Here is a 24,684-nt window from a genome sequence, read left to right on the forward strand (position 1 = left end):
TGGTTTATTACTCTCCATTTTATCACATTTCAAGCTTAGTACATCTGGCACCAATATCTGATTTTTTTTTTTTTTAACAATTATAGGCCAACATTGCTGATAGGTGTGACATGTACATCACTGCATAGAAAATGTGCCAGAAATGTCGAAAATTGTAAAAAAAATTTGAGTGTTGCCACTATTTGTATGCAGGCCAACAAAGCGTAATATTCAGGTATTGACTTCTGTGGGTGCTTAGCACTTGGCATCATCAGTCTTTTCTTCCGTATGCCAGATGATAAGCAGGAATTAATGTCCTATGTTCAGGGAACACATTCCAGCCACAGGGTGCAAAGCTCAGTAACACTTGTCACAATGGCAGCCGGACACTCTGACAAACTACTTATTCTTGGATTATCTTTGTTGTGTTTTGCTGCAGGTATGGTGCGTTATGAATTTGCTCTAATATGTAGTATTTTTAGGTAGAAATATTTACGTAGGGTTAGTGCATAGTACAGTGTATTCACACTTATAATTACGGTCCTGAGGGTTTGTGGCAGCTTGCAGCTAATGCGCGTTCTGCGTATTAGCTGCAAGTGACTGGTACATTGTGAAGGTTTGATTTGGTTGTGACTTCAGCACTACCATTTTTACTTGGATGGAAAATAGGTCCTAAATGCAGATTTGTAGGAGCAATCATATACAGCAAGGGCCCAGAGATGGATTAAGACCCCACAGGGCCCTGGGCAATATAATATCTCAGGGTTCCAGATAAAATGGAGAGTGATAAACAACCAACCAATCAGCTCCTGCCTGACGTTTTTCAAACACAGCCTGTGACATGGCAGGTAGTAGCTGATTGGCTGACTCTTAATCACTTTCCATTTTCTGACTTTTGAAGCTTAGTCCATCTATCCGTGTGTGTATGTATGTATATATATATATATATATATATATATATATATATATATATATATATATATATATATATATGTATGTGGATGTATTAGGCGGCACTCTCGGTTTTTTAAGTGAAAAAAAATCCTTTATTGGTCCGACATGTTTCGGGCGATGCCTGTCCTCAGGGATCAATATTCTACACACAGGAGTTAAAATTCGCCAGTCAGGGGCAGCGAGCCCCTGACTCGTTGAATACTGGAGCCGGCGAGGCTCCGGAACGTGGCGAATGTGCAGCGAATCCTAAACATGATTCGGGCACATCGCCAAAATGCTCATTGAATACTGCCCTATGTATTAATAATCAGGATAAATCTTATGCTCAATGTGTTTGAAATGTAAGTAAACCAACACTTTTAAAAGGTCAATAATATACTCCCACCATGTAATTTATTGTATCCAGTCGATAAGTTAACGCATGTTAGTGGTCAACGCTTTTTTTTTTTTAAACTGACTTGTTCTTACTTCACAATCCGATGCATGGCTAAGTGTTGTGGTACACTAATATGGTATCCATGTGGACACAGACACACACAAAATGGGAAAAACTTGTGTTGACCATTTCCATGTAGACCTTTTCTTAATGTTGACTTAGATCACGTCAACCTTTTTTTATTTGTAGACTTATTGACAGACACTGTCAAACATGTAGTAACATTGGTTTTATATTTTTTTGCCTCAGCTAATGAATTGAAGTTTGATGAAGCTTTATTAACCGTGAACAATTTTCTTCCTGAGCCGATAACTCTGTTCTATGTCTCTGATTATTGCTATCAGGTAAGGTCATATTTGTGTCTGGGCCTTGACACCCTTTTGAGTTTTTTTTTTTTTTTTTTGCTTTGTCTGCTTTTGTTCTTAATTCAGTGCTGTCCTTGTTTTAAAAATATATTAAAAGTAATAACAAAGATACATAAACATTAAAACATATACCATACCCCAATGGATAACCATCAATGGTTTCGCCCATCAATGGTCATCCTTTTTGTCTGGCTAACTGGCCCATGGCCCAATCGGAACCTAGGGGCAGTTGCTCCATACAGAGGGACCTGCAACAAATAACATTTATTATATGCTTTCCACAGGGTATTATAATAAATGTATAAGTTATCACGGATGTTTGGTCATCTTAAGCCTCCACACTCTCTTAGAATGTGCACCAACAAAGGCCTGGACAGGCAGGCTTTCCAGGTATAGCCTGGTTAATGGCCTTATTAGTAGCACATTCTAGTGTACTTTTAAGTAGTCATGTAGTGTCTGTTCTCTTAGTATATGCTTACTATAGTATATGCACAGTATCATCAATTCATTCATAAAAATAGTGATATAATAAGTGCTAAGAATTAATAACCATTTCTGTAAGGAGTATATAAAATGTGCATAGCTTCTATCTTATAGCTATATTAGAGTTCCTATCTAATAAGCGATTATAACTTTATATTATGTTAATTACGTGTGGGGAAACCACCTGCCTCTCTGCTTGGGTTGTTACAATGGGTATGGGTCATTGGGTCAACAAAATTAAGGTCGACATACATTGGGTTGACCACTGAAGGTCGACATGCCTAAGGTTGACACAATCATTAGGTTGACATTGGAATTGTCGACAGTCAAAAAGCCGACTTGGCTTTCCCAAGGTTTTGTCCCGAATGTCGACACAGTCGACATGGACATAAAAACATTGTACCACATCCCCTTCATGCTCTGCGCCTCACTACGCTCGGCCCACTATTCTGTTCTCCCTCCAGGCCCTAGTGAATGGTAGAGCATGAAATACTGCTTGTCAGCACATGTCGGCGAACCTCCCCCTGAAAATCCCATGTTGACCTAATGCTTGTGTTGACTTTTTGTCCATGTTGACCTTAGTCATGTCAACCTTTCTCACGTATCGACCTAAGGTATGTCGATCATCAGCGGTTGGCCCAATGTATGTCGATCTTAATAGTGTGGAGCTAACGACCATATACCGTTACAATAGTACGGGGATTGGAGGCTTTGGAGAGAGATAAAATACCATCCAATCTGCAAGTAATTGTAATGTTAGTGGGTGTGTTTTTTTGAAAATGACACTCAAGCTGGTTGGTACTTTATCTCTCTCAACTTTAAAATTCTCCATGGCTTAGTGCATCTCCATCTACTGGTGCCCACACAGATACAGTATAGATCAGGGGTAGCCAACTCCAGAACTTGAGAGCTACCAACAGTTAACGTTTTCCAGGTCTCCTCACAGAATCATAAGTGAAGTAATTAGCTCCACCTGTGGATCAATAATAATGTGTCAGTCAGTAATTAGTGCACCTGTGCCCCAGCCAGGTGATCTAGAAAACGTGAACTGTTGGTAGCTCTCGAGGACTGGAGTTGGCTACCACTGTTTTAGATGAGGCGTGAGTTTAGGCGGGAAAGCTCTGAAGCTATTTAATTTATTACCCCATTTACTGCATAGCAAAACCATTGATGCATAGGGCGGTATTCAATCCCCACCGCTAAATCCGATTCATAGGGCAGTATTTAATCCCCCGCGACTATTTTCGACGGGGGGGGAAATAGTGGCGGGTGCCTATTCAATGCTGTCTTTCCTGACCGCATTGAAGAGGCATCTCAGCAGAACGAACCCGCTTTTAAGAGCAGTCAAGCCCATTTTTCAGAGAACCGCTGTGGATTGTCAAAATCACAGCCGTATCTCGACAATCCACAGCCATTTCCATGGACATGCCCCATTTTGCCGTTCAGCAGGCTGGACATTGAATCCCACCTGCCAAATATCAGGTGAGATTGAATACCCCCCCATAATCTGAGGCTGCAAGCTAATAGATTTGTAATACACATTGAAACATTGATCAGACAGTAGGAGTCAGACGTCTGCCCCTTATTTCCGGTGTCTAGATTGCCCTGTACACACGCTGTGATGTGTGCTCAGCGATCTGTGCTAACTCTGTGTTTGTATGCACTTGCTAGGCAGAGCCAGATTAAGGTCTAAATGGGCCTGGAGCTGAAAATGATCAAGGGCCTATTATACGCAATAATAGGGGTTGCGGCCAGCACCTAATAATGTGGCAGGCGTGACCAGTGTTCTGTTTGGGTGGTCTGCTTATGAGTGTATCTCTATTTGTGTAAATACTTTCAACTAATTATATATGCCTGGAAAAGGCAGGGGGCTGGCATAAGAAAAATGCAGGGAGATATAATGGCGGGTGCACTTCAAATGTGCACCCGCAGGACGCCGATGTCCTAAGATACTTGCCGGGTGAGGCGACACTCCAGTCATAAAAAAAATAATGAAAGCCGAAACTTGGTAGACAATATGTCAGCACTTTTTATGTGGTCACCTAAGTTTACCACACCATATACCCCTCATAAAAATCATGCAACACAATAGTAACCCCTTATACTGTACTTGCTTCTTACACATTATGCCACATGGAGTGAGACAAAATTCACACCGACTGAGCAAAAATTCACACTATGGCACACAGATTAAGGCAAAATTCACATTTTGCCACATGGATTGAGCCAAAATACACACTATACCAGGCATGTTCAAACAGTGGCCCTCCAGCTGTTGTGAAACTACATGTCCCAGCATGCCTTGACATAGTTTTAGCATTCCCTAATAGCAAAACTGTGGCAATGCATGATGGGACTTGTAGTTTCACAGCTGGAGGGCCATAGATTGGACATGCCTGCACTATACCAAACAGATTGAGCAATGATGCACAATATGCTTCATAAATAGGGGCATTGCGTGCCAAAGGCGCAAATTAAAAATTGACACCATAATGCCCATTACATGTTAAGCCTCACACCATAATCTCCATTACGTATTATGCCAAACACCATAATGCCTATTAAAAATTATACTACATAAGTGTTGCTTACCTACATGTTCATTGCCAGGGGTTCCATGCTCATTGCCAGGGGTTCCATGCTCGTTGCCATGTGGGATTACATGCTCATTGCCAAGGGGAATACATGCTCGCGGTAACTGGGGGACAGTCGCCGCTGGGCAGAAATGACAGCCATTAACAGCCGGTCAGAGAGCAGGGGGCTGCCCGGCTGTATTCAGAGCACTGCATGTCCCGGCTATTTGAAATAATACCCCTTTCATACCAGAAAATGCAGGGAATGTGGTCCCAGGATCATGCAGGATCATGCAGGGACATTCTCGGACTGGCCCCTTTTACACCTTTTGCATTTTCTGGTGTGAGGGGGAGAGAAAACCACCCCCGCCCCCCTTTAAACAACCAGCTATATCTTTGGAACCAACTGACCCATTTACATATAGGCTTCGAATGATTTTGGTCCCGTGAAACTGGGCCGTTTGGTTTCAGAGAAATCTGTCCTCAAACAACATGAACAGCCATGAAATTACATTTCAGAAATGAAAAAAAAAAAAAAATTGTTTTACCTGCAATATTTCTAGAACCAATGACCCCATATGGACCAGGTTTCAGATTAAAGGCCCAGCGATTTGGGTTCGACTGAGATCAACCTCGAGCTTCTGTGATGCCGGAGGGGGAACTGGCAGCCGTTGGAACCAGATGGAGGTCGGTCCCATGTTATCCTATGAAGAAAACGTTCCAGGTTTGCCTGGTGGTATCTCCGGTTCTCTGGGGGCTAGCGACGCGGGGCTAATCTCGTTGAAAAGCCCTGGCCCTCAGCTACAAAATGGGCCTATTTGGAGAGTGGGCCTGGAGCTATAGCTCCATCAGGCCCATTGTTAATCTGGCCCTGTTGCTAGGCTATCTACAGTAACTAGATTTTGCCTGTGTGCACTAAAGATCTGATGAGGTGTACACACAGATTGCTTAGTATATAGCCAGAATTCTCCCTGTGTGTATGCCCCTTTAGCACTGACTTGAATTTGACTCAGCTGATCTCAAGGGCTCGCTTATTTCCATTTATTGAGCCCAGGTTAATTTAGTCATATGAGTTTGTTCTTGGCCTTGAAAAGCAACATCAAAGAAAAGCCAAAATAAAAAGACAGCAAAATGCAGAGGAATAAAAGAAGTGATATTTTCAGTGTGTTTTGTTTTTCTTCACTAAAATGTCCAAACGCTCAGACAACTTTAGGTGCGTACACATGTACAGATTTTCTGTCTGATCTATCTGGTGGGAACAAAAACCTGGAAATGTATTTGAGCAACTGACAATCAAAAAATTGTTCCCAAACACTTGAAAACAGACATTGATCAGTCAGACAAATTGTTTAAATCATTCTGATATAACAAATTTATCAAAGCATATTTTTTTTTTCTGTTTTCCTGCATTTGGGTGGAAATTTTTGATTGTCATATGCTCCCATACATTTCCAGGTTTTTGTTCCGACCAGGTAGATCAAACAGAAAATATGTACGTGTGTACGCACCTTTAATGACAGGCAGCCAATCAGCGTGCGGTCAGTGTTTCCAAAACAAAAGCGCTTCCGCATAGCCCGGTGGATAGCGCTCGTTATTTCTTATTGACTGCAGGGACCCCCTGCTGCCGCCGCCAGCTTTACAGCGCCGCAGGACAGGTACCCGGGCGGCAGACACCGGGGCGAATCTCAGCCAATCAGCATGCGGCCAGTGTTTCCAAAACAGAAGCGCTTCCGCATAGCCCAGCGGATAGCGCTCGTTATTTCTTATTAACTGCAGGGACCCCCCGCCGCCGTCGTCGTCAGCTTTTACGCACATATACGCCGCAGGACAAGTACCCGGGCGGCAAGGGGGGGCAAAATACCACTCTCCAGTGGCCGGCGCCCAAGGCAAATGCCTAGATTTGCCTAGTGGTGGCGCCGGCCCTGCTCAGATCATTGCGTCTAAACCTGGGTACACACTAGTAGCTCTATCTACAGACGGAACGCGCAGCGTGTTCTGCCTGATCCGTCTGGACCGACATAACAAATGGCAGGGGCATGCTGTGCTGTCAATCACCGGCGGCTCCCGATGCGGCTGTATGGGCGGTCGGTGATTTGCCTGTACACACAGCATGATGCATATATATATATATATATATATATATATATATATATATATATATATATATATATATATATATATATATATATACAGCCAATGCCATGTATCTGTGAACGACGCTGTTCACAGATATATTGCTTGTGCATGCTGGCCTATGGTGCATTGATATTTAATCCATTCAATCAAGTTCATTTTAAAGCTGGATACACACTTACATGTAATCCTGATAAAGGGTTAAATTGACATAAGCAGAACTGTAACCCAATGAAGGGGTTAAATAATAAATCCATGTGTAAATATATGAATTAACAGTATGTATTTCATGTACGTTTATATTTATGAACATATATTGGCTAATGTATATATGTGGCATAGGGAGATTCCGTAGTGTATAAATACCTATATACATTAGAGGCAGTTATTTTAGGGTTAAATCAATTACTATGTACATTGATGAGAGAGAGAAAGTACTAGATACTTCATGTGCACAGCTGACTGTGAGGCTGTCAATCATCCAGTCAGCTGCAGTGAGAGGGAGGCAGAAGGCGGGAAATAGGTGTGGGTGTGGCCAGCTGAGGAGAGGGGTATAAATAGAGCAGCTGACAGAGAGTCTGTCAGACTGCTGATCCCCTGGCCAGTGTTGTACACCTTGTCTGTCCCAGCTGCTTGCAAAGTAGCTGGCTGTAAACACAGCAGCAGTGGCGGGGCACAGTGGAAGTCAAGGAGCAGGTGAATGGAGAGATCCTCCTGATCTGCTGGCAGTGTTTTGGTGAGCAAGCTGTCAGAAAGGGGAGCAGTAGAAGTTGCCATAGGTGATCGTAGACTAGGCCTGTTCATGATTATGCAGTGAGTGTCAGGCCTGAGGTAGGAGGAGGAAAAGTGACAGAGGAGCAGAGCAGAGATAACCTCAGGAAGGGAGATATTGTCTGGAGTGGTGCTCCTGCTGGGTTCAGCACACATCACCCCCACATATATGTGTACTTCACAACTGATGGGCCCTACACACATAGCGATGTGTGCAGGGCTACCTAGCTATGCTAGGTCGGGCTGTGCTGTGCCGCTATCGCATAGCACACAGAGCTGACAGCCCACACACAGAGCGAGCTGTCAGCTCTGTATGCTAAGCGAGCAGACAAGCGCCAGTGTTCGCCGGTGGGAGAACCCTGCCGATGCCGAGATGGATGGACACTGTCCATCAATCTCGGCCAGCGATAAAGACGCGCGGGGACGTGCACTGCTGCCGATATAGCCCCCACACATACACCGATGTGAGGGCATTTGCTAAGCGACTTTGCCAAACTAAGCAAAATCGCTTAGAAAATGCCTTAATATCGGCATGTCTGTAGGCCGTATAAGTGTCATTAATATAGACTTACTGAAAGCCCTTACAGCAGGAGTGGGTTGTGCCGCGGAGCCTAGTACAGTAAGGAATAGCCACAACAGCAGCCTGTCAGAGAGTCTGGTGGAGTGGCTGCCTGTCAGGAGCTGAGCTGAGGAGACCGAGCAGACAGCTGGGTTATGAAGTCAGCCAGTGGTGAGATGGAAACTGTACACCACATTGTGTCTCACCCAGTCGGTTCAGAGACCTTTGCATGGGACAGCACATCTGTACTTATCAGAGACAGCATTTACAATTAACACAAGCACCAGATTTGAAGAGGTGCAGGGAATGGGACAGAGGTGGGGAGCTTCCCCTAATAGGAGCTGTGGCTGGCATATTACATCTGAGAAGCAATAGCAAAGGGAGAGACTGATATGGCAATGATAGTGAAAGCACTGCTTACCTCACCACTGCATATGTATCCTCTAGAGCAGGGGTATTGTGACAAGGGCTTCAAGGATTAAGAGACTAGTCAAATACCATTATTTGTCAAATACCAACTTCATATAGGATATCTTGTGCAAAGAGGACTGTAAAGGAAACTACACATACAGTTTGTGTGTATCTAGTTGTATTAGAAGATATTCTCTTTTGGAACATCATTGCACTTGCACTGGCATCATTGCACATGCTACATAAACTTGTCATACACAGGAGTTTGCAAGTTACCTAATTACACTGAACTGGCTACACTGTGACAGTGAGTTGAAAGTTTAATATTTGTGGAGCAGATAACATAATAAACAGGCAGCAAAATAAAAACAAAAGTTGCAGATTGATTTATATATTGTACAAAGTTACATACAGTACAGACGGTTCAGTTTATAATCTGCAGTAAATTACAGCTGGAACATCATACCAAGAATGGAGAATAACAGCAGCTATATAACAGGTTTTGCTAAATACTAAAGGACTGGGGGAGTTTCTACTTCTTTCTTCATCCAAATATTACAAAGCGACGTATACATTAAAGGGCCCCAACTGCGCACAACTATACTTATACCCCTTTCACATTGCAGTTTTAACACGGCAAATTGCCGATTTTTAACTGCTTTAAAACGGTACCAGCTGCAATATGAAAGCTCCACAATCAATTTACCGGTTACAGAATACCGGTATTTTGAAACGTGTTAAAAGCAGGATCCTACATGTTTCTGAGCCGTTTCTCCTGCAGCCTGAACAGCTCAGAAACTGTATTTGCTACAAATGATAACCACACAAGGGTGATAGGTTATCTCCCTGCATTATATCTGCCCACAAGCAGGAAAAAAACTTTTAAAATGACATTGTATGGCTTTCTATGGGTGAAACGGGTTGAATCTGAAGGCACAAAAATGGTATTGAAACTGCAATATACCTTTACAACATGCAATATGAAAGGGGTTTAACTGGCTTTTGACCCATTTAAAAAAGTTCACAAAAACGAGTTGAAAGCAGGTTTATGCAATGTGAAACCAGCTTAAGACTACCCGGATCAGTCAATAATTAAAGGGTGTATTCTTCACAATAGTTGTATTTGTTTCTATTTGTAATATTCTGCATCTTAATGGTACATGTGAATGTATAAATATATATTTACAATGTTAAGGCCCCCATACACTCTGCGGTATGGGAACGATTTCACCCGATTCGGATGAATCGGGCAGTGAAATCGGCCCAAATCGCACTTGTAGACACCCCCTCCGATCCGATGCACAGTCCCGTGTGCATCGGATCGGGAAGTCGGACGGGCTGCACATAAGATTTGCCAAATCTTATGTGGAGCCCATCCCCGGAGCCATGCGGGGGACAGCAGTGGGCGGGGGATGCCGGCTATAGAGAGACAAGCAGGGGGAGGCTGCATATGGTGCCGGGCTGGAGGAAGCTGTTGTGGTGAGGTGACAGCGGGCGCAGGGCGAACTTGATGATGCTGGCTGCCGGGCAGCGCCGCAGAGGCGGGAGCCGGGAGGAACAGATCGCTTGAAAAAAATAATGCCCATAGAGATGACTAGCAAGCCATTGATTGGCTGAGACCTCTCTCAGCCAATCAGCGATTTTTAAGTTATCTGTTCCTCCTGGCTCCCGCCGCTGCGGCGCTGCCCGGCAGCCAGCGTCATCAAGTTCGCCCTGCGCCCGCTGTCACCTCACCGCAACAGCTTCCTCCTGCCCAGGTCCCTATGCAGCCTCTCCTTGCTCGGCTCTCAATTAGCCAGCATCCCCAGCCCGCTGATGTCCCCCGCATGGCTCCCTCCTCCTGCAGCTCCCCGGGGACTGCAAATGATAAATCCATGCGATTTATCATATGCAAACTTTGGCACATCAAGTGCCTAATTGTGTGTCGAGCTGCAGGGTGAAATCAGGTCCGACTTGTCCCTAGGACAAGTCGGACTAATGTATGGGGGCCTTTAGTTTACTGTGTACATCAGTACCTGCAACACCGTGTACAGTATTGTTTTATTGCTGCTTAAAGCAAACATAAATAGACAAATATCTGGTGAGTTTTAGGTGTTCATAAGGGGAGTGAAAGGACTTGAAGATGGAAACAGAATTTATCCTTTGGATCAAGGTTTAAAGGGTACTTTAATATATGTGCAAAATATAGTTAGAAGTATTTATCCTATTTTACCAGCATTAAATCCAAATATATATAAAGGATTTCCCAAGCTAGCTGATTCTAAAGCTCTAAGTGTTGTAAATAGCTTGGGTGGAGGCACAGTCAGACATTAGAGTAATCTACATTCCTCTAAAGGAGGGTTACATACAGATGGGAACAAAACTCTGGTAATGCATACAGATGGAGAGCATCACTGTCCCCATGGGGTGGATGGGGGTCACATCGAGGGGGGGGGGGGACCACCAGTAAAAAAAATAGTATTTGCCCCAGACAACCAACCCAAGGCAATGTGTCCCAAGGCACCCGGGCCCTGATTCTGGTTCGCTCGCAAAGCAACGGTAATCTCCGCAGCACTGCAAATGGACGTTTTCAGTAACATCCAGCAGGCTTGTGTGGGGGCTGAAATCATTCGCTGGTTGCCAACCATCTCTGGTGACTTAGATTAGCGGCTGCCTGGTCCGAGAACATGGCGGGCAGCTGACATCCGGTGACTTCTGCAGGCTGCCCCCGGAACACAGGTGGCTGCCCCGTTCGCAAGTGGACACCCAGCAGTTTCCTGGGTGCACTCAGTGTTTTTGTGTGTACAACCATCCAACGCAGGGTGTTCACATACGAATGCCCCATGCCCGCCCCCCTCTTTGCCAACGCCTCGGAGACGATGCAAGTCTCCGAAGGCACCCGCATTGAAGCCCTGCACATGGGCATTTTTGCTTATGCGCATTTACAAATCTTCAACATCAAACTCCACGTACAAGGGAGTTCGCAAATCAGAATCAAACCCTCCCAGTTAGGGAACCACTGCATAATAGCAAAACTGTGGCAGTGCATGCTGGGACTTCTTTTTTTATTTCTTCTATAGCGCATACATATTCCGCAGCGCTTTACAGAGTATAGCTGAACATTCACATCAGTCCCTGCCCCAGTGGAGCTTACACTCTATATTCCCTACCACATGTACACGCACACACAGACATTTTTGTTGGGAGCCAATTAGCCTACCAGTATATTTTTGGATTGTGGGAGGAAACCGGAGTACCCGGAGGAAACCCACGCAAGCACAGGGTGAATATACAAACTCAGCACAGTTAGGGCCATGGTGGGTAGTGAACCCATGACCTCAGTGCTGTCAGGCAGTAATGCTAACCATTACACCGTCCTTGATGCCCGACTTGTAGTTTAACCACAGCTGGAGAGGACTGCAGTACACATTTTGAATCTTTTATTGCATTGTGCTTTCATTCTTCAGATTGCATAGTAGTCAGATAATGGCCCTTATTCTGATTAATTTGCGCAGGGGAGCGATGTTTTGCGACTGCGCATGTGTATAGTCTGTTATGCGCATGTGCAGCCGAGTGGCCACGTTGAATAAATTATTTGCAGGCGCTTGCACACATCACTGTGGGCAAGGGGCATGGGTTTGCGGGCCGAGGGATCCACCCATGGGAATGCCCAGCATTTCATGGGCGTTCCCATGAGAACGCTGGGCGATGATGTGTGTATGGGGGGGTGGGAATCTGACGTCATTCGTATCCATGTGGGTAATAGTGCCTTGCGAGGGGGGGGGGGGGTGGCGACTAGTGGACTCGTAAGCCTGCTAAATTTGCACACTTGCCAGAATAACCCACAACCAGAATAACCCCCAATATATATGTAGGTAGAGATTATGATCTTGTCCATATCTTAGAAATTGCTCTGAAAGTTCTCAAATTTTAGCATTACTGCCTCACAGCACTGAGGTCATGGGTCTGATTCCCACCATGGTTCTAACTGTGTGGAGCTTGTATATTCTCCCCATGCTTGTGTGGGTTTCCTCCGGGTACTCCAGTTTCCTCCCACAATCCAAAAATATACTGTTAGGTTAATTGGCTCCCAACAAATTAACCCTTGAATGTCTGTGTGTGCATGTACATGTGGTAGGGAATATAGATTGTAAGCTCCACTGGAGAAGGGACTGATGTGAATGTTCAAATATTCTCTGTAAGGCGCTACGGAATATGTGTGCGCTATATAAGAAACTTAATAAATAAATAAATAAATATGCATATTTGTAAGTGCGCCGATACGACATTATGTATGTATTTTTGTATGTACATATCATAAATGTATTTTCACTTTTTTTTTTGTTTTTCTCCTCAGTGCCTTTTTCAGCCACTCCTGACTGTACCACCTGCCAACAACTCCCAGGCAATAAACAATACAGTTGTTATCAACACACATTTCACAATCTCCATACAGGTGGTAAAAGGAGGTGAAAATGCTGTCCTTCTGTGCAGGTAATATACAGAGCAACCACGTGCCATTGGTCAGTGGTGGATGGCATGCGCAAAATAACGCAGTAATCAAGGCCAAAATGAACAATGGGCCTGATTCAGCTTGGATTGTAGTTGCTCACGGAAGCTTATCCTGTGTGATCCTTAAACAATACAGGAGTAGGTATATACCATCTCCTACCTGCATTTGTGATCACATAAACTACATTTACGTAAAGCTGCATTCGCATCGCAGTTAAGAGGAACATCGCAACCATCGGTCATGCTGTTCCTCTGCGTCTACAGCCTGAGTAACTTTAACCTCTGCCTTGGCAGTCCTAGGAAGTGGGGGTGACACAGCCCGCACAAAACCTAAACATTGGGCATAATGCGGGTTGGATCACTTATGCCATCCAGCCTGGGCTTAATTAACTGAAATTGTAGATACCCCATCCATAAAAGGGGGTTGCTGTCACCCAAAAGGTTGGCAATGTTGCTGTTTATGGAATGGATCAATAAAATTGTTGTTCCAAACCATGGTGGAAGGACACATTTACATAGTAGGAAGCAGGCTGAATATAAATTGTTTATTATGTGTGTATTAAAGTGAACAAAATATCAAAATATTAATTGTAACTATACTCGCATATTTAAAGGGGAAACGGTCATATTGTCGACAGCACTTAGGTCGACACTGTTGGGTCAACAGGTGAAGGTCGACAGGTGTCAAAGTAGACATGAGACAAGGTCGACATGGGTTTAGGTTGACAGCGTTAGGTCGACAGATCTGAAGGTCAACATGTTTTTTTTTTACTGTTTTTGAGCCTAAATGTGCCGACAGGCAGTATTTCATGCCCTACCATCTACTAGGGTGTGGTGGGAGAATAAAATAGTGCCCGAAGCATAGCTAGCGGCTGCAGTTGACTTCCAACTGTGTCCATGTCGGGTCAAAAAACAGTAAAAAAATAAAAAACAACTTGTCGACCTAAACACGGTGTCGACCTTGACACCTGGCGACCTTGACACCTGTTGACCCAATGGTGTCGACCTAATGACTGTCGACCTAAGTGCTGTCGACAATACGATCCACACCCATTTAAATAATAAAATTCAAAGAACCATGGGGAAACAGGTTGATCATCTAAGATCATGGGTCCTCAAACTGCGGCCCTCCAGATGTTGTGAAACTACAAATCCCAGCATGCCTTGCCACAGTTTTAACACTCCCTTATAGCAAAACTGTGGCAAGGCATGCTGGGATTTGTAGTTTCACAAGATCTGGAGGGCCGCAGTTTGAGGACCCATGATCTAAGTTTTATGTTCTGATTTATCTATTTGCATTTACATTCTGTATACCAAGTACAGTAAATGTACATCATTTTAATGATGAATGCACACACAGAACATTTTGAGCTCTATGACCAATCCGGGCACATGGGCGCTGAGATGGATGGAACAGATATACCTGGCACGATTATGCCTGCACAGATGCAAATGTACACATTTTCGTATATCTGCCTTATATTCTGGAATGGATGAAATTTGGTCAGACCAGTCTGTCTGTGAAATTGGCAATGACAACGACAGCAATGTATGCATATGGAACCACCCTGACTTGTGGGGCTGTAGGTTTGTGCAATTCGCATGCAAAGCCTGATCTTGCACCTAATATGAGACTGGTGAAATGTTAATACTATGGATAACAGCTAGCATAGGATGAATCTGCGGCCTGGGTGTGAACACCTCATTAGGCCTACAGCATAATGTTGTCGTAAAAAGGTAAATATGGCTTCAGCTGCTTGTACACAATGAGCCCCATTGTAAGCAAGCAGCGGTTGAGTATTTATAAGATAATGTACTGCCCCAACTTCTAGCAGTCACGTGCGCCTGCAATAGGATCTATCGGCGGGAAATCGTGTCTTTGGTATCCTGACACTTCATTAATCAGCTCCGAGTATTAATGGTCTCTGGTCATCATTTATCTGGTCTAGCTGGGGATTCCATATAGTTCATTTGGAGATCTTTGTGGCCGGGATGCGTCAATGTTGCATTAGGCTTTGTTCTTGTAAACATCATTAATTTTGAGAATTGCGTTAAGGAAGGGGACTTTAATGAGGTACATGATTGGACTGTGTGTAGAGCATATCCGCTGCATTTAATCTAAAACATTGTACATTAATTCTTAGAAACCATGGCCATTTCCAGCGACTATTGATTGTGTTATTACAGAAAGCTGTTTTCAACTTGATTGCATTGTATGGTAATCAATATGATCTATTTGGCTCTTATTTTGCAGTGTCAGATATAGAAAATGATGTACTGTAGGGTTCTCTCACATGGGAGGAATCTAAGAACATTACCGTAACCGGCCACAAGATGGCACTATACATCTGCTGCCTTGTGTGCTGTAATAAATCTCGACACTACTGCATAACCTGTTTTACAGTGATGCATAGAGGACAGTGGTCATTTTTGCATAAATATGAAACTTAACTATCAATTGGTTATTAACAAGAAGCATTAACGCTACTGCTGAAGGTGCGAACTCTAATCACAATATTATAATGATGATGTTAATTATTAATTAACCCATTGAGTGCCGACTGAATTTGTCAAAATCGGTGGGAAAATTGCCAAGCAAACATTTTACATTCATCATAATGACCTGTGATGTTTACCTTATATAGGAAATAGAATCTTTTATCACACATTTTTTTATTTAAATTTATATAACAAATGTGAGCGACGCTGTCATTTTTAGCCGATATTTTGCATATCTCTCACAGAACTGTTGGAACTCATATTTTGCGCATCTCTCATAGAGATGTTGGCACTCAAAGGGTTAAGAGCTCAAGTTTTACCTGAAATGTGTTGGCTCACTGCTTTAATAGCTTCCCCTAATAACAGGGTTGCCGACTTTAAGATTCTCATCTCCGGGAGAAGCCCGGAGAGGGGAGATTCAGCAGCCACTCAGGGGGCGAGGCTTGCAAGTGACATCACTAAAATGACGCGATTGTGCCGTTTTAGCTCCGCCCCCTCCTCTGAGACCCGAGGATTGCGGCATTTTAATGCCGCGATCCGGGGGTCAGCGGGGGTCCCCCCTGAATCCGGGAGGGTTGCCCACCCTTCCGGGGGGCCAGGAGGGGGACCCGGTTTTCGGGAGACTCCCGGAAATTCCGGGAGGGTCGGCAACTCTGCCTAATAATCGCTTGTTCATTTTTAGTGCCTGTTTAAAAACATTTGCAGTATTCAGTGTTTTTTTAAATTTATTTATTATTATTATTATTATTATTTGGACTGCCAGTAATCAAATGTATGCTACCAGTGAGTTTTTACTGCATGTGTACCCAATCAAAAGCTGGGTAGTACACACAATGCGATTTTACTGAACATATCGTATGCATGATGATATCGTTAATTATATTATCACGCGTATCTTTTAGTGTGTACCCACCATATTGTTAATAATGAACACTCCCGCAGGTCGTTTGCAAACCCCTCCCCCCCCCCCCCCCCCCTCCCAGACTGCAGATCAGTGTCTTCTCGCCGGGCTTCTCCTGGAGAGGAGGACACCAAAGTAGGAAAGTATGCAGGTGAGGCAGTTACAATCTTAGCAGGATAGTTTAGTTTACATGTGCATGATTTAAAGACATCCACAAAACATGACCTGTTAGTGTATCCCCAAGATCATGCCTCCAAGCCCTGTGCACATAAGGGAGAAGCACAAAATGAAAGCGCTCTCTCTTTTGTAATAAACCACAGAAGTGTAATGTCTAAGGACAAGTTCCCTAGTGACTGAAGCTGGCCAATTGATGTTACGGTTATTTTCTGTAGAGAAAACACGCAGGTGGTCAGCTAACATGCCCCTCACTGACCCACACACCAGAGCTCCACTTGTGGCCCTTTCCATAGCAGTTAAAACTGACCTCAAAGGGTCTATTGTGCGGAATGGGTGAAAGGTCACTGCCCACAAATAAGACATTTACTGAGTGGAATCCAATGGACAGCAGGCAGTAGCATTGACAAGTCTTGTTCCCAGGCTATCCCTTTCTGGACCCTGAACAGAGTTCCTATAGAGTTCACCCTGCTTGTGACTAATATTTAAAGAAAAACTTCAGCTTTGTTACCGCGGGTGAGTGCGTAGTTTCTTAGCAGAGTTGTGTGTTGCTGGCTGTGAGGCATTATGCAACCTCCGTATTATTGCTATAAATGCAAACGTGTTTTCAGAAATAATATATCATACAGTATTTCAACATTTTTCAAATTAATTTGACAGATTTTCTATGTTAACCTGTTTACTTTAAAGCATGGTTGCCTACCATCCCGGAATGGCTGGGAGGGTCCCGGAAATTGGGTCAACCTCCCGCCCCCCCCCAGAAAGGGTCTGTGGGAGTCTGGGGTCTGTGGGAGCAAATGACGCAATCTGTGTCTTTGTAGCCCTGCCCCCTGCTGTGCAATGCCTGAAATACCAGCATAGCACAGTGGGGGGCGTAGCCATGAGGACGCAATTGAGTTGGCCATGCCGCCACACTGGTCATCCGCTGGTCGCCCTGCTCCCATCCTGCTGGTCGCCCCACCCCCATCACAGGAATAAAGAGTGATATATATATATATATATATATATATATATGCCATTTATGTGCTCCAGCATCAATAGTTACCCTTGCAAAAAAAAACAAAAAAAACACCTGACACTAATACCCCTTTTCCACCCAAAATCCCGGATCTGTCTCGGCAGAAGGATCAAAGCCAGGTCGGATCCGAGATATACACAGTTTACACTGCGGTGCCCACCCGCAGTGTAGACAGAGGCAGCGCTTGGAGATGACACCATCTCCAAGCGCCGGGACCGCAGTGATCCCCACCGGAAACACAGATCGCCGTGCTGGGGGCAGCCCAGCACCAATGTAGGCTGCTGGGCTGCCCCCATTCCCCGTGCAACCCCCTCCCCAGCCGTCGTCTGGGAGGTGAATGGATGCCACACACAGGCATCTATTCACCTCCTCAGCTGCCGCCGCTGCTGCTATCTGCAGAGTATAGCAGACAGCAGCACAGGCTGTGTGTGCCCCCCTCTCCAACCTGCGGACGCTGCGGTCTGCAGGTTGCACATCCCCCATTGATGTAAATGGGAGCCGGATTGGATGACATTTACACCACCCTCTACCCAGGTCCTAGCCGTGTTCTACCCAGGTCAGGACCTGGGTAGAAGTCCCGTGTAAAGGGACACGGCGTATCCCATTTACACCGCCTCTGACCCACCGAAGATCCGGGGTTTTGCGGCGGTGTAAAAGGGGTATAAGAAACTACTCACTCTCTAAATCATCAGAAGGCTAGCTTGCCTGATCCATAAAAATTCATATTAGGAGAACAAAGGAGAGTCACTTATTACAAATTAATCCACCTGGAGAAAATAAAAGACCTACATAAGAGACTGCAAAATCAACAATACACATTCAGAACTCCACATCCATGTAATGTGTCCAATTTTGCAACAGTTCTAAAACAACTGCATTAACACAGTGTAACATTGTAACTGAGTAATAGGGGGAAATTTACTAAAGGAAATTTGTAAAAAATAGGTGTATTTGTATACAGAAATACACTTATTTTTGACATTTACTATCCCGAAAATACGGCAATTCATATTCGTATTGATAGCACATCAATACGACTACGAATTGCCGTATTTTCGGGATAGTAAATGTCAAAAATAAGTTTATTTCTGGATACAAATACACCTATTTTTTTACAAATTTCCTTTAGTAAATTTCCCCCATAGTGGCAGAAATTGTGAACAGAGAGCTTGTTCAATTCAGCATAAGGATGCCTAGAGTGTACACATGGGTACACTCAGCATGATATTTTGACTATATAGTCAAAATCTCATCAGGATCGCATGCAGATTGCATGGGTCTTTAACCCTTCCAATCCTGATGCGATCCCGATGCGCGTTCACGTATCGGAAGCAGGAAGACTTGGCTGCATTGACTATATAGTCAATCGCATCGCACGGTACTTGCATTGTGTGTACACACCATAACATTCTCTCAATGTGTCCAGTTTTGCAACCGTTACAATAGTAACTGAAACAACACAAACTGTGTGGCACAAACTATAAATGGAAAATCTATTTGAATTCAGCATAAGGACACTCCAATATATCGAATTGGGGCTTCAAGTGGTGACCTAACCAATACAACCCCATATTCTATCAAGTCTTTTGTGCTATATATAATCTACGGGCTTGCACATATCAGACAAACTGATTTTCTTAATCAAACGCTTAATCAAACGCACGGAAAAACTTAATCTTTCCGTGCGTTTCGGTTCTCTTTCTCCCTCACAGGACGCCAATAATAAAGCATAAGAAACCAAAAGAAGCAACACAAAAACACACACAGCCGTATATACATTATTTAATACTTATTTTAATAAGAGTTCTCAATAAATTCACATAAAACTTTTTAATTTGTACCAATATAAGGTACATTTTAAAATAACCTTCTTTTATAAACCTTCTCATTTCTTTGATAGTGCGCCAACAAAGAGACAATCTTACCTTTCTCTTTTATTTGAAAAATGTCAGGCAGTAGCTGATTGGCTGGCTGTTTATCACCCTCCATTTTATCACTTTTGAAGCTTAGTGCATCTGGCCCTATATCGGCAACAAGACCATGTTCAGAGCTGTGTCAGGATGACGTCACTGAACAATATCGTTCCGTGTGTGTGTTCAACATAGTTGGTCCAGGCGTCCAATGGAAAACCATAATGATAACGATCATGGAGCATATACTATAGTGTGTACACACCATAAGGTCAGGCTCATGTGGGCAGTGTGAATATCAGGCAGTGTTATAGTGGAATGAGGAAAAACGGCTCAAAACACAGACCGTATGAGAAAAATGACAAGGCCACACCTGTTAATTATTGAATTCAGGTGTATAATGTCAGTCTCCTTGCAAACATTTGTGATGCAAAATGAGTCGTTCTGAAGAGCTTGGTGACTACAAGTGTGGTACCATGATAAGATGCCACCTTTGCAATAAGACCATGGTTGCCTACCTGACCCTCTCCTTCAGGGAGAAAATGCTCTGCTCCTGGACTTCCCTGGTAATGTAGGATTGCCAGCATCTGTGGTGAAACACCTTTCTTATCAATTACCTAGCTCCCCACAGGTGATGGCAATCCTACATTACCAGGGAAGTCCAGGAGCAGAGCATTTTCTCCCTGAAGGAGAGGGTCAGGTAGGCAGCCCTGAATAAGACGGTTTGTTAAATTTATTCCCTGCTGGATAGTACACAGTCCGCTGTAAGTGATATTATTTAGAAGTGTAAGCATTTAGGAACAACAGCAACTCCGCCTCAAAGTGGAATACCAAGTAAGATCACAGAGCGGGGTCATTGATGTCTAAGGCGCGCCGCTATAATACTTCCTGCTTCACCTCATTAACGAGGCGAGGCAGGAGGGGAGGCCGACAAGATGTATTAATATCTTGCTGCCGAAGCGGGGAGCGCTAACTCCCCCCTCCTGCAATGTCCCCCTTCTGGAGACAGCGCATCAGTTCACACTAATGCGTTGTCTCTGCCTGCACAGCCGGCTCACTGCGCATGTGTGAGCGCAGCCTGGAGCCAGCAGCAGGGCTAGTGTTGTCCCTGCAGTGAGGATAGGACAACGCTAGCCTTGGGCAGGCGAAGCATGCGGTGCTGTTAACGGGTGATGTATGCCTTGGAGGATAGTCCTATATCGTCCGTACCACTAATTGCTGGGGGGATTGCAGAGGAAAGCCCCGGTGAGCTGTATTTTAGGTGTGCTGGTGATAAAAAAAAAAAAAAACCCTCAGTTAACTAGCGTTAAGTGTACATATGCCCCATTGGGCGGTATTCAATCTGTGCTGATATTTCCCACAGGGTGAATGTTAATGCTTCAGCATCCCAAGACATTTTGAACAATGCTATGCTTCGAACCTTGTGGCAACAGATTAGGGAATGCCCTTTTCTATTCCAGCATGACTGTGCCCCAGTGCACAAGGCAAACACTTTAATGACCTGGCTTCAGGGGTGTGGTGTAACAATAGCACCGCAGCCCCCGCGGTCGCGGGGAGGCACTGTGTAAGTGCGGGGCCCGGGGGGCTGCGGGGCTATTGTAATGCCCCCCCCCCATCCCCCGCAGCTTTACCTGTATTCGCTACGGTGGTCCCAGCTCCCCTCCTGGCTTCATTCTGATGTTATGGAGACTGGCTATCATAAAATGTCCGCCCCATATAGCAGACTGTTCTCTGAAACTGTCTGCTGTATGGGGGCAGACATTTTGTGATGGTCCATTTTTAATAGCATCAGAATGAAGCCAGGAGGGGAGCCGGGACCACCGCATCGGTTACAGGTAAATCTGCGGGGGGTAAAAGGGGTGGGGGGGGGGCATTGGCTGCCAGGGTGGGGGGTTGGTTGGGGGGGGCGGTGCTTTATTATCGGCGGGGGGGGGGGGGGGGTGCCCAAATTATAGTTACGCCACTGGAAGAACTGGATTAGCACTCACAAAGCCCTGGCCTCACCCCCATGAAGTACCTTTGGGATGAACTGGGAAGTAGATTGCGAGCCAGGCCTGCACGTCCAACATCAATGCCTGACTGAATAAATGCTCTACAGAATGGATGGGTGCAGATTCCCTCAGAAACACTCCAAGTCGAGTGCAAGATGATACAGCGGCAGAGTGAGAGAAACTCCATATTAAAGTGCTTGTATGTGAATACAATGTCCATACAGTCCCTGTTGGTGTATTGGTCAAACGTCAGACAATTTGGTTTCACTTGAAGTTAGAAAAGTTGTCCTTTATAAATGGCAGACACATGAAAATATGATTCCTGTAATTGCAGTACTTTCTTACTAGGTGAAGATATTACTCCATGCACCCATCCTTACACTCTGCCAAATAGCCCATACCCTCTAACATGACTCAATCCACGGGGTATAAAATGCTCTGTTTCTGGTCTTCCCAGGGCACTCCAAGAACAGCTCTGATTGATACGCCACAGAATGGGGCTCGCAGCATTTTCTTAAGTATTTGGTACACTATAAAGGGGGTATTCAATCAGTGCCGATATTTCCAAAAGTCGGCAAGATCGTCCCTTTTCAACAATAATTGATTGAATTGTACTCTTTACCTAGAACGGCCACAATCGCGGGCATCGCGGCTAATTTATAATGGCATGCGCGATGACCGCGATGACCGCGATTTTACATAGGGAATAATGTGAAATGTGTATTGACCGCGATGCCCGCGATTTTACATAGGGAATAATGTTAAATTAGAATGACCGCGATGGCCGCGATTTTACATGTTAAATGGATAATTGAACTCAATTTAAATAGGGAACAATGTTAAAGGCACCCTGAAGTGTGAAATGGCCCCCCCCAATTGTTAACGCCACCCCACGATGAACTATCCACGTCGGCGTGGAGTTGAGAATTGAAAGTGTGGCGAGCGCACCGAGCCCGAAGCGTGGCGAGTGGACGCGGATACCTGTGAAGCCCGTGAAGGTACACGGATATCTGTGAAGGTATCCGCGTCCCCTCGCGGGGCTCGCTGCGCTCGCCACGCTTCGGGCTCGGTGGCTCGCTGCGCTCGCCACGCTTCGGGCTCGCTGCGCTCGCCACACTTTCTATTCTCAACTCCATGCCGACGTGGATAGTGGGGGTATGAAAAGGTCGGAGGACTCGCAGGTTCACGTTGATCGTGGGGTGGTGTTAACAATTGGGGGGGGGGGGCATTTCACACTTCAGGGTGCCTTTAACATTGTTCCCTATGTAAATTGGGTTCAATTGGCCATTTAACATTGTTCCCTATTTAAATTGAGTTCAATTATCCATTTAACATTATTCAGTATGTAAAATCGCGGGCATTGCGTCGGTCGCATCGCATGCGTTTTTAGCCGCATGCAATGCGACAACGTGATTTTTTTTACTCGCGATGCCCGCGATCTAAATCGCTGTGGCCAGTCTAGGTAAAGAGTACCGACTGAATTTACGTTTAACCTATTCAATCTCTACGACCGACATACATTTTCCAACGTTTACATAGCTCGTGGATTGCCGAAAAATATTGCAAATCCTTCAATTTATCGGCTATTTTTAAAAAAAGTGGAATCTGCATTGCGAAATTGGCCGCTAAATTGATGAATTCACTACCGTTTTAGACAATCCGCGGCCACATTGAATAGGTGTGTGTGCCAATATTTCCACCTGTCAGAGGGAACTTTTTCCAAATTGGGAGCAATAGTAGCTTTTAATATAATAGTATTACTTAATAATTGGCTAGTTAAAAGACTGTCAATATGGCGGCATAGAGCCCTATCTGCGCTTACCTCCAATTTCTGTCTTCACAGCTCCCTCTCTCTATATCCAGCATGTTTAAAACAGATCAGTGTCCCTGCAAACATGCTTTCAGTTTCTGTTATGATATCTGTTAGCACACAGGAGTAATTTTGTGTCTGGAACAAACCATATTGCTATGCAAAATGCATTTATATTGTTTGTGTGGGGCAAATACTGGCTGCTTTTACATGTAGCCCACAGACTGCTTTATTCTTACACTGCAGTTTAGACTACAGTTTGTACACACACCACACTAATCTAACTCTCTGCACATGTTACATCTGCAGATCTGAATTGCAGAAATTGGTACAAATTCAGAAAGGCCATGAATCCTTTCCTATTCTTTCAATAGATAGAGACCCAGAAACACGGTACAAAGCCCTTCTTAGCCGGTACAGGCCATAAATATGGTACTGTACCGGACAGAAATGTGCAGTTGGAGGATATGCTCTAGCTGCCATAGCATCTGGTATTGGAAAGCAGCATGAGGGAGAAGGAGGGGATCACTAATCATTACCGAACATTTTGTACATACATGTCCTGTTTTTAGCTACCATATAATGTACCCCCTTCACACATGCTATACCCTGAAACACCTATTATATAATTCCCTTCTCCACCCATTATATCATTGATAAATGGAGCCCACGGTCCCCTCCATCCAGGGGGTGTGGTATAATATATCTACATAAAGTAACCAATAGGTCAACCACACAATTTAGACTCCTTATTATGGACAGATTATGAGACCTAGCAAGGCTCTAGATTGGGTAGCACTATATAGCTATAATGACTACAATCGTTCTCCCTAGCAGATTAGCAATGATGTCTCCATTATTTTGTTTGACCATTTTGTGTGTGTGGATAGAATATAGCTTCAAGGACCCTCCCAGATACAGGTATAATTATAATAATTTCATGTAGATACTGAGGGTGTGCTACCATAGGCATGGAGTTTACAAGGATAGAAAAACAGGAGGAATGCCTTTCGCTGGTGCACCTAAGAATAAGTTGAACTCATAATACATAACTTTTATTGGGTATACATATAAAATTTTCTGCGAAATAAAACCAAGACATACAACAATCACACTAATAAAAAAGGGGAGGATGTTCCCCTGACTCAGTGTGACCCCCTGATCACCACAACCCCAATATGTAAGTGTTTTTTGTACCGTAGGCAACAGAAAAAGAGTAGATATTC

General features: G+C 44.4%; 1 protein-coding gene across 3 annotated transcripts in view; it reads left to right on the forward strand.

The window, feature by feature from the left end:
* The first annotated feature begins 330 nt into the window (after positions 1 to 330).
* LOC146007712 (heparan-alpha-glucosaminide N-acetyltransferase-like) overlaps positions 331 to 24,684 on the forward strand; it is a 394,310-nt gene continuing 369,956 nt past the window's right edge. For all 3 annotated transcript variants that reach the window (XR_014444391.1, XM_083146282.1, XM_083146283.1), the window contains exons 1-3: positions 331 to 418; positions 1,619 to 1,713; positions 13,001 to 13,137. Coding sequence is in view for 2 of the 3 variants with exons in the window: in XM_083146282.1 (XP_083002408.1) it covers positions 355 to 418; positions 1,619 to 1,713; positions 13,001 to 13,137 (296 nt within the window). In the remaining variant the exon portion in view is untranslated. The remainder of the gene's footprint in view (positions 419 to 1,618; positions 1,714 to 13,000; positions 13,138 to 24,684) is intronic.

This window comes from Crinia signifera, chromosome 6 (genome assembly GCF_055691185.1).
Source record: "Crinia signifera chromosome 6, ASM5569118v1, whole genome shotgun sequence".
NCBI classification, from domain to species: Eukaryota; Metazoa; Chordata; class Amphibia; order Anura; family Myobatrachidae; genus Crinia; species Crinia signifera.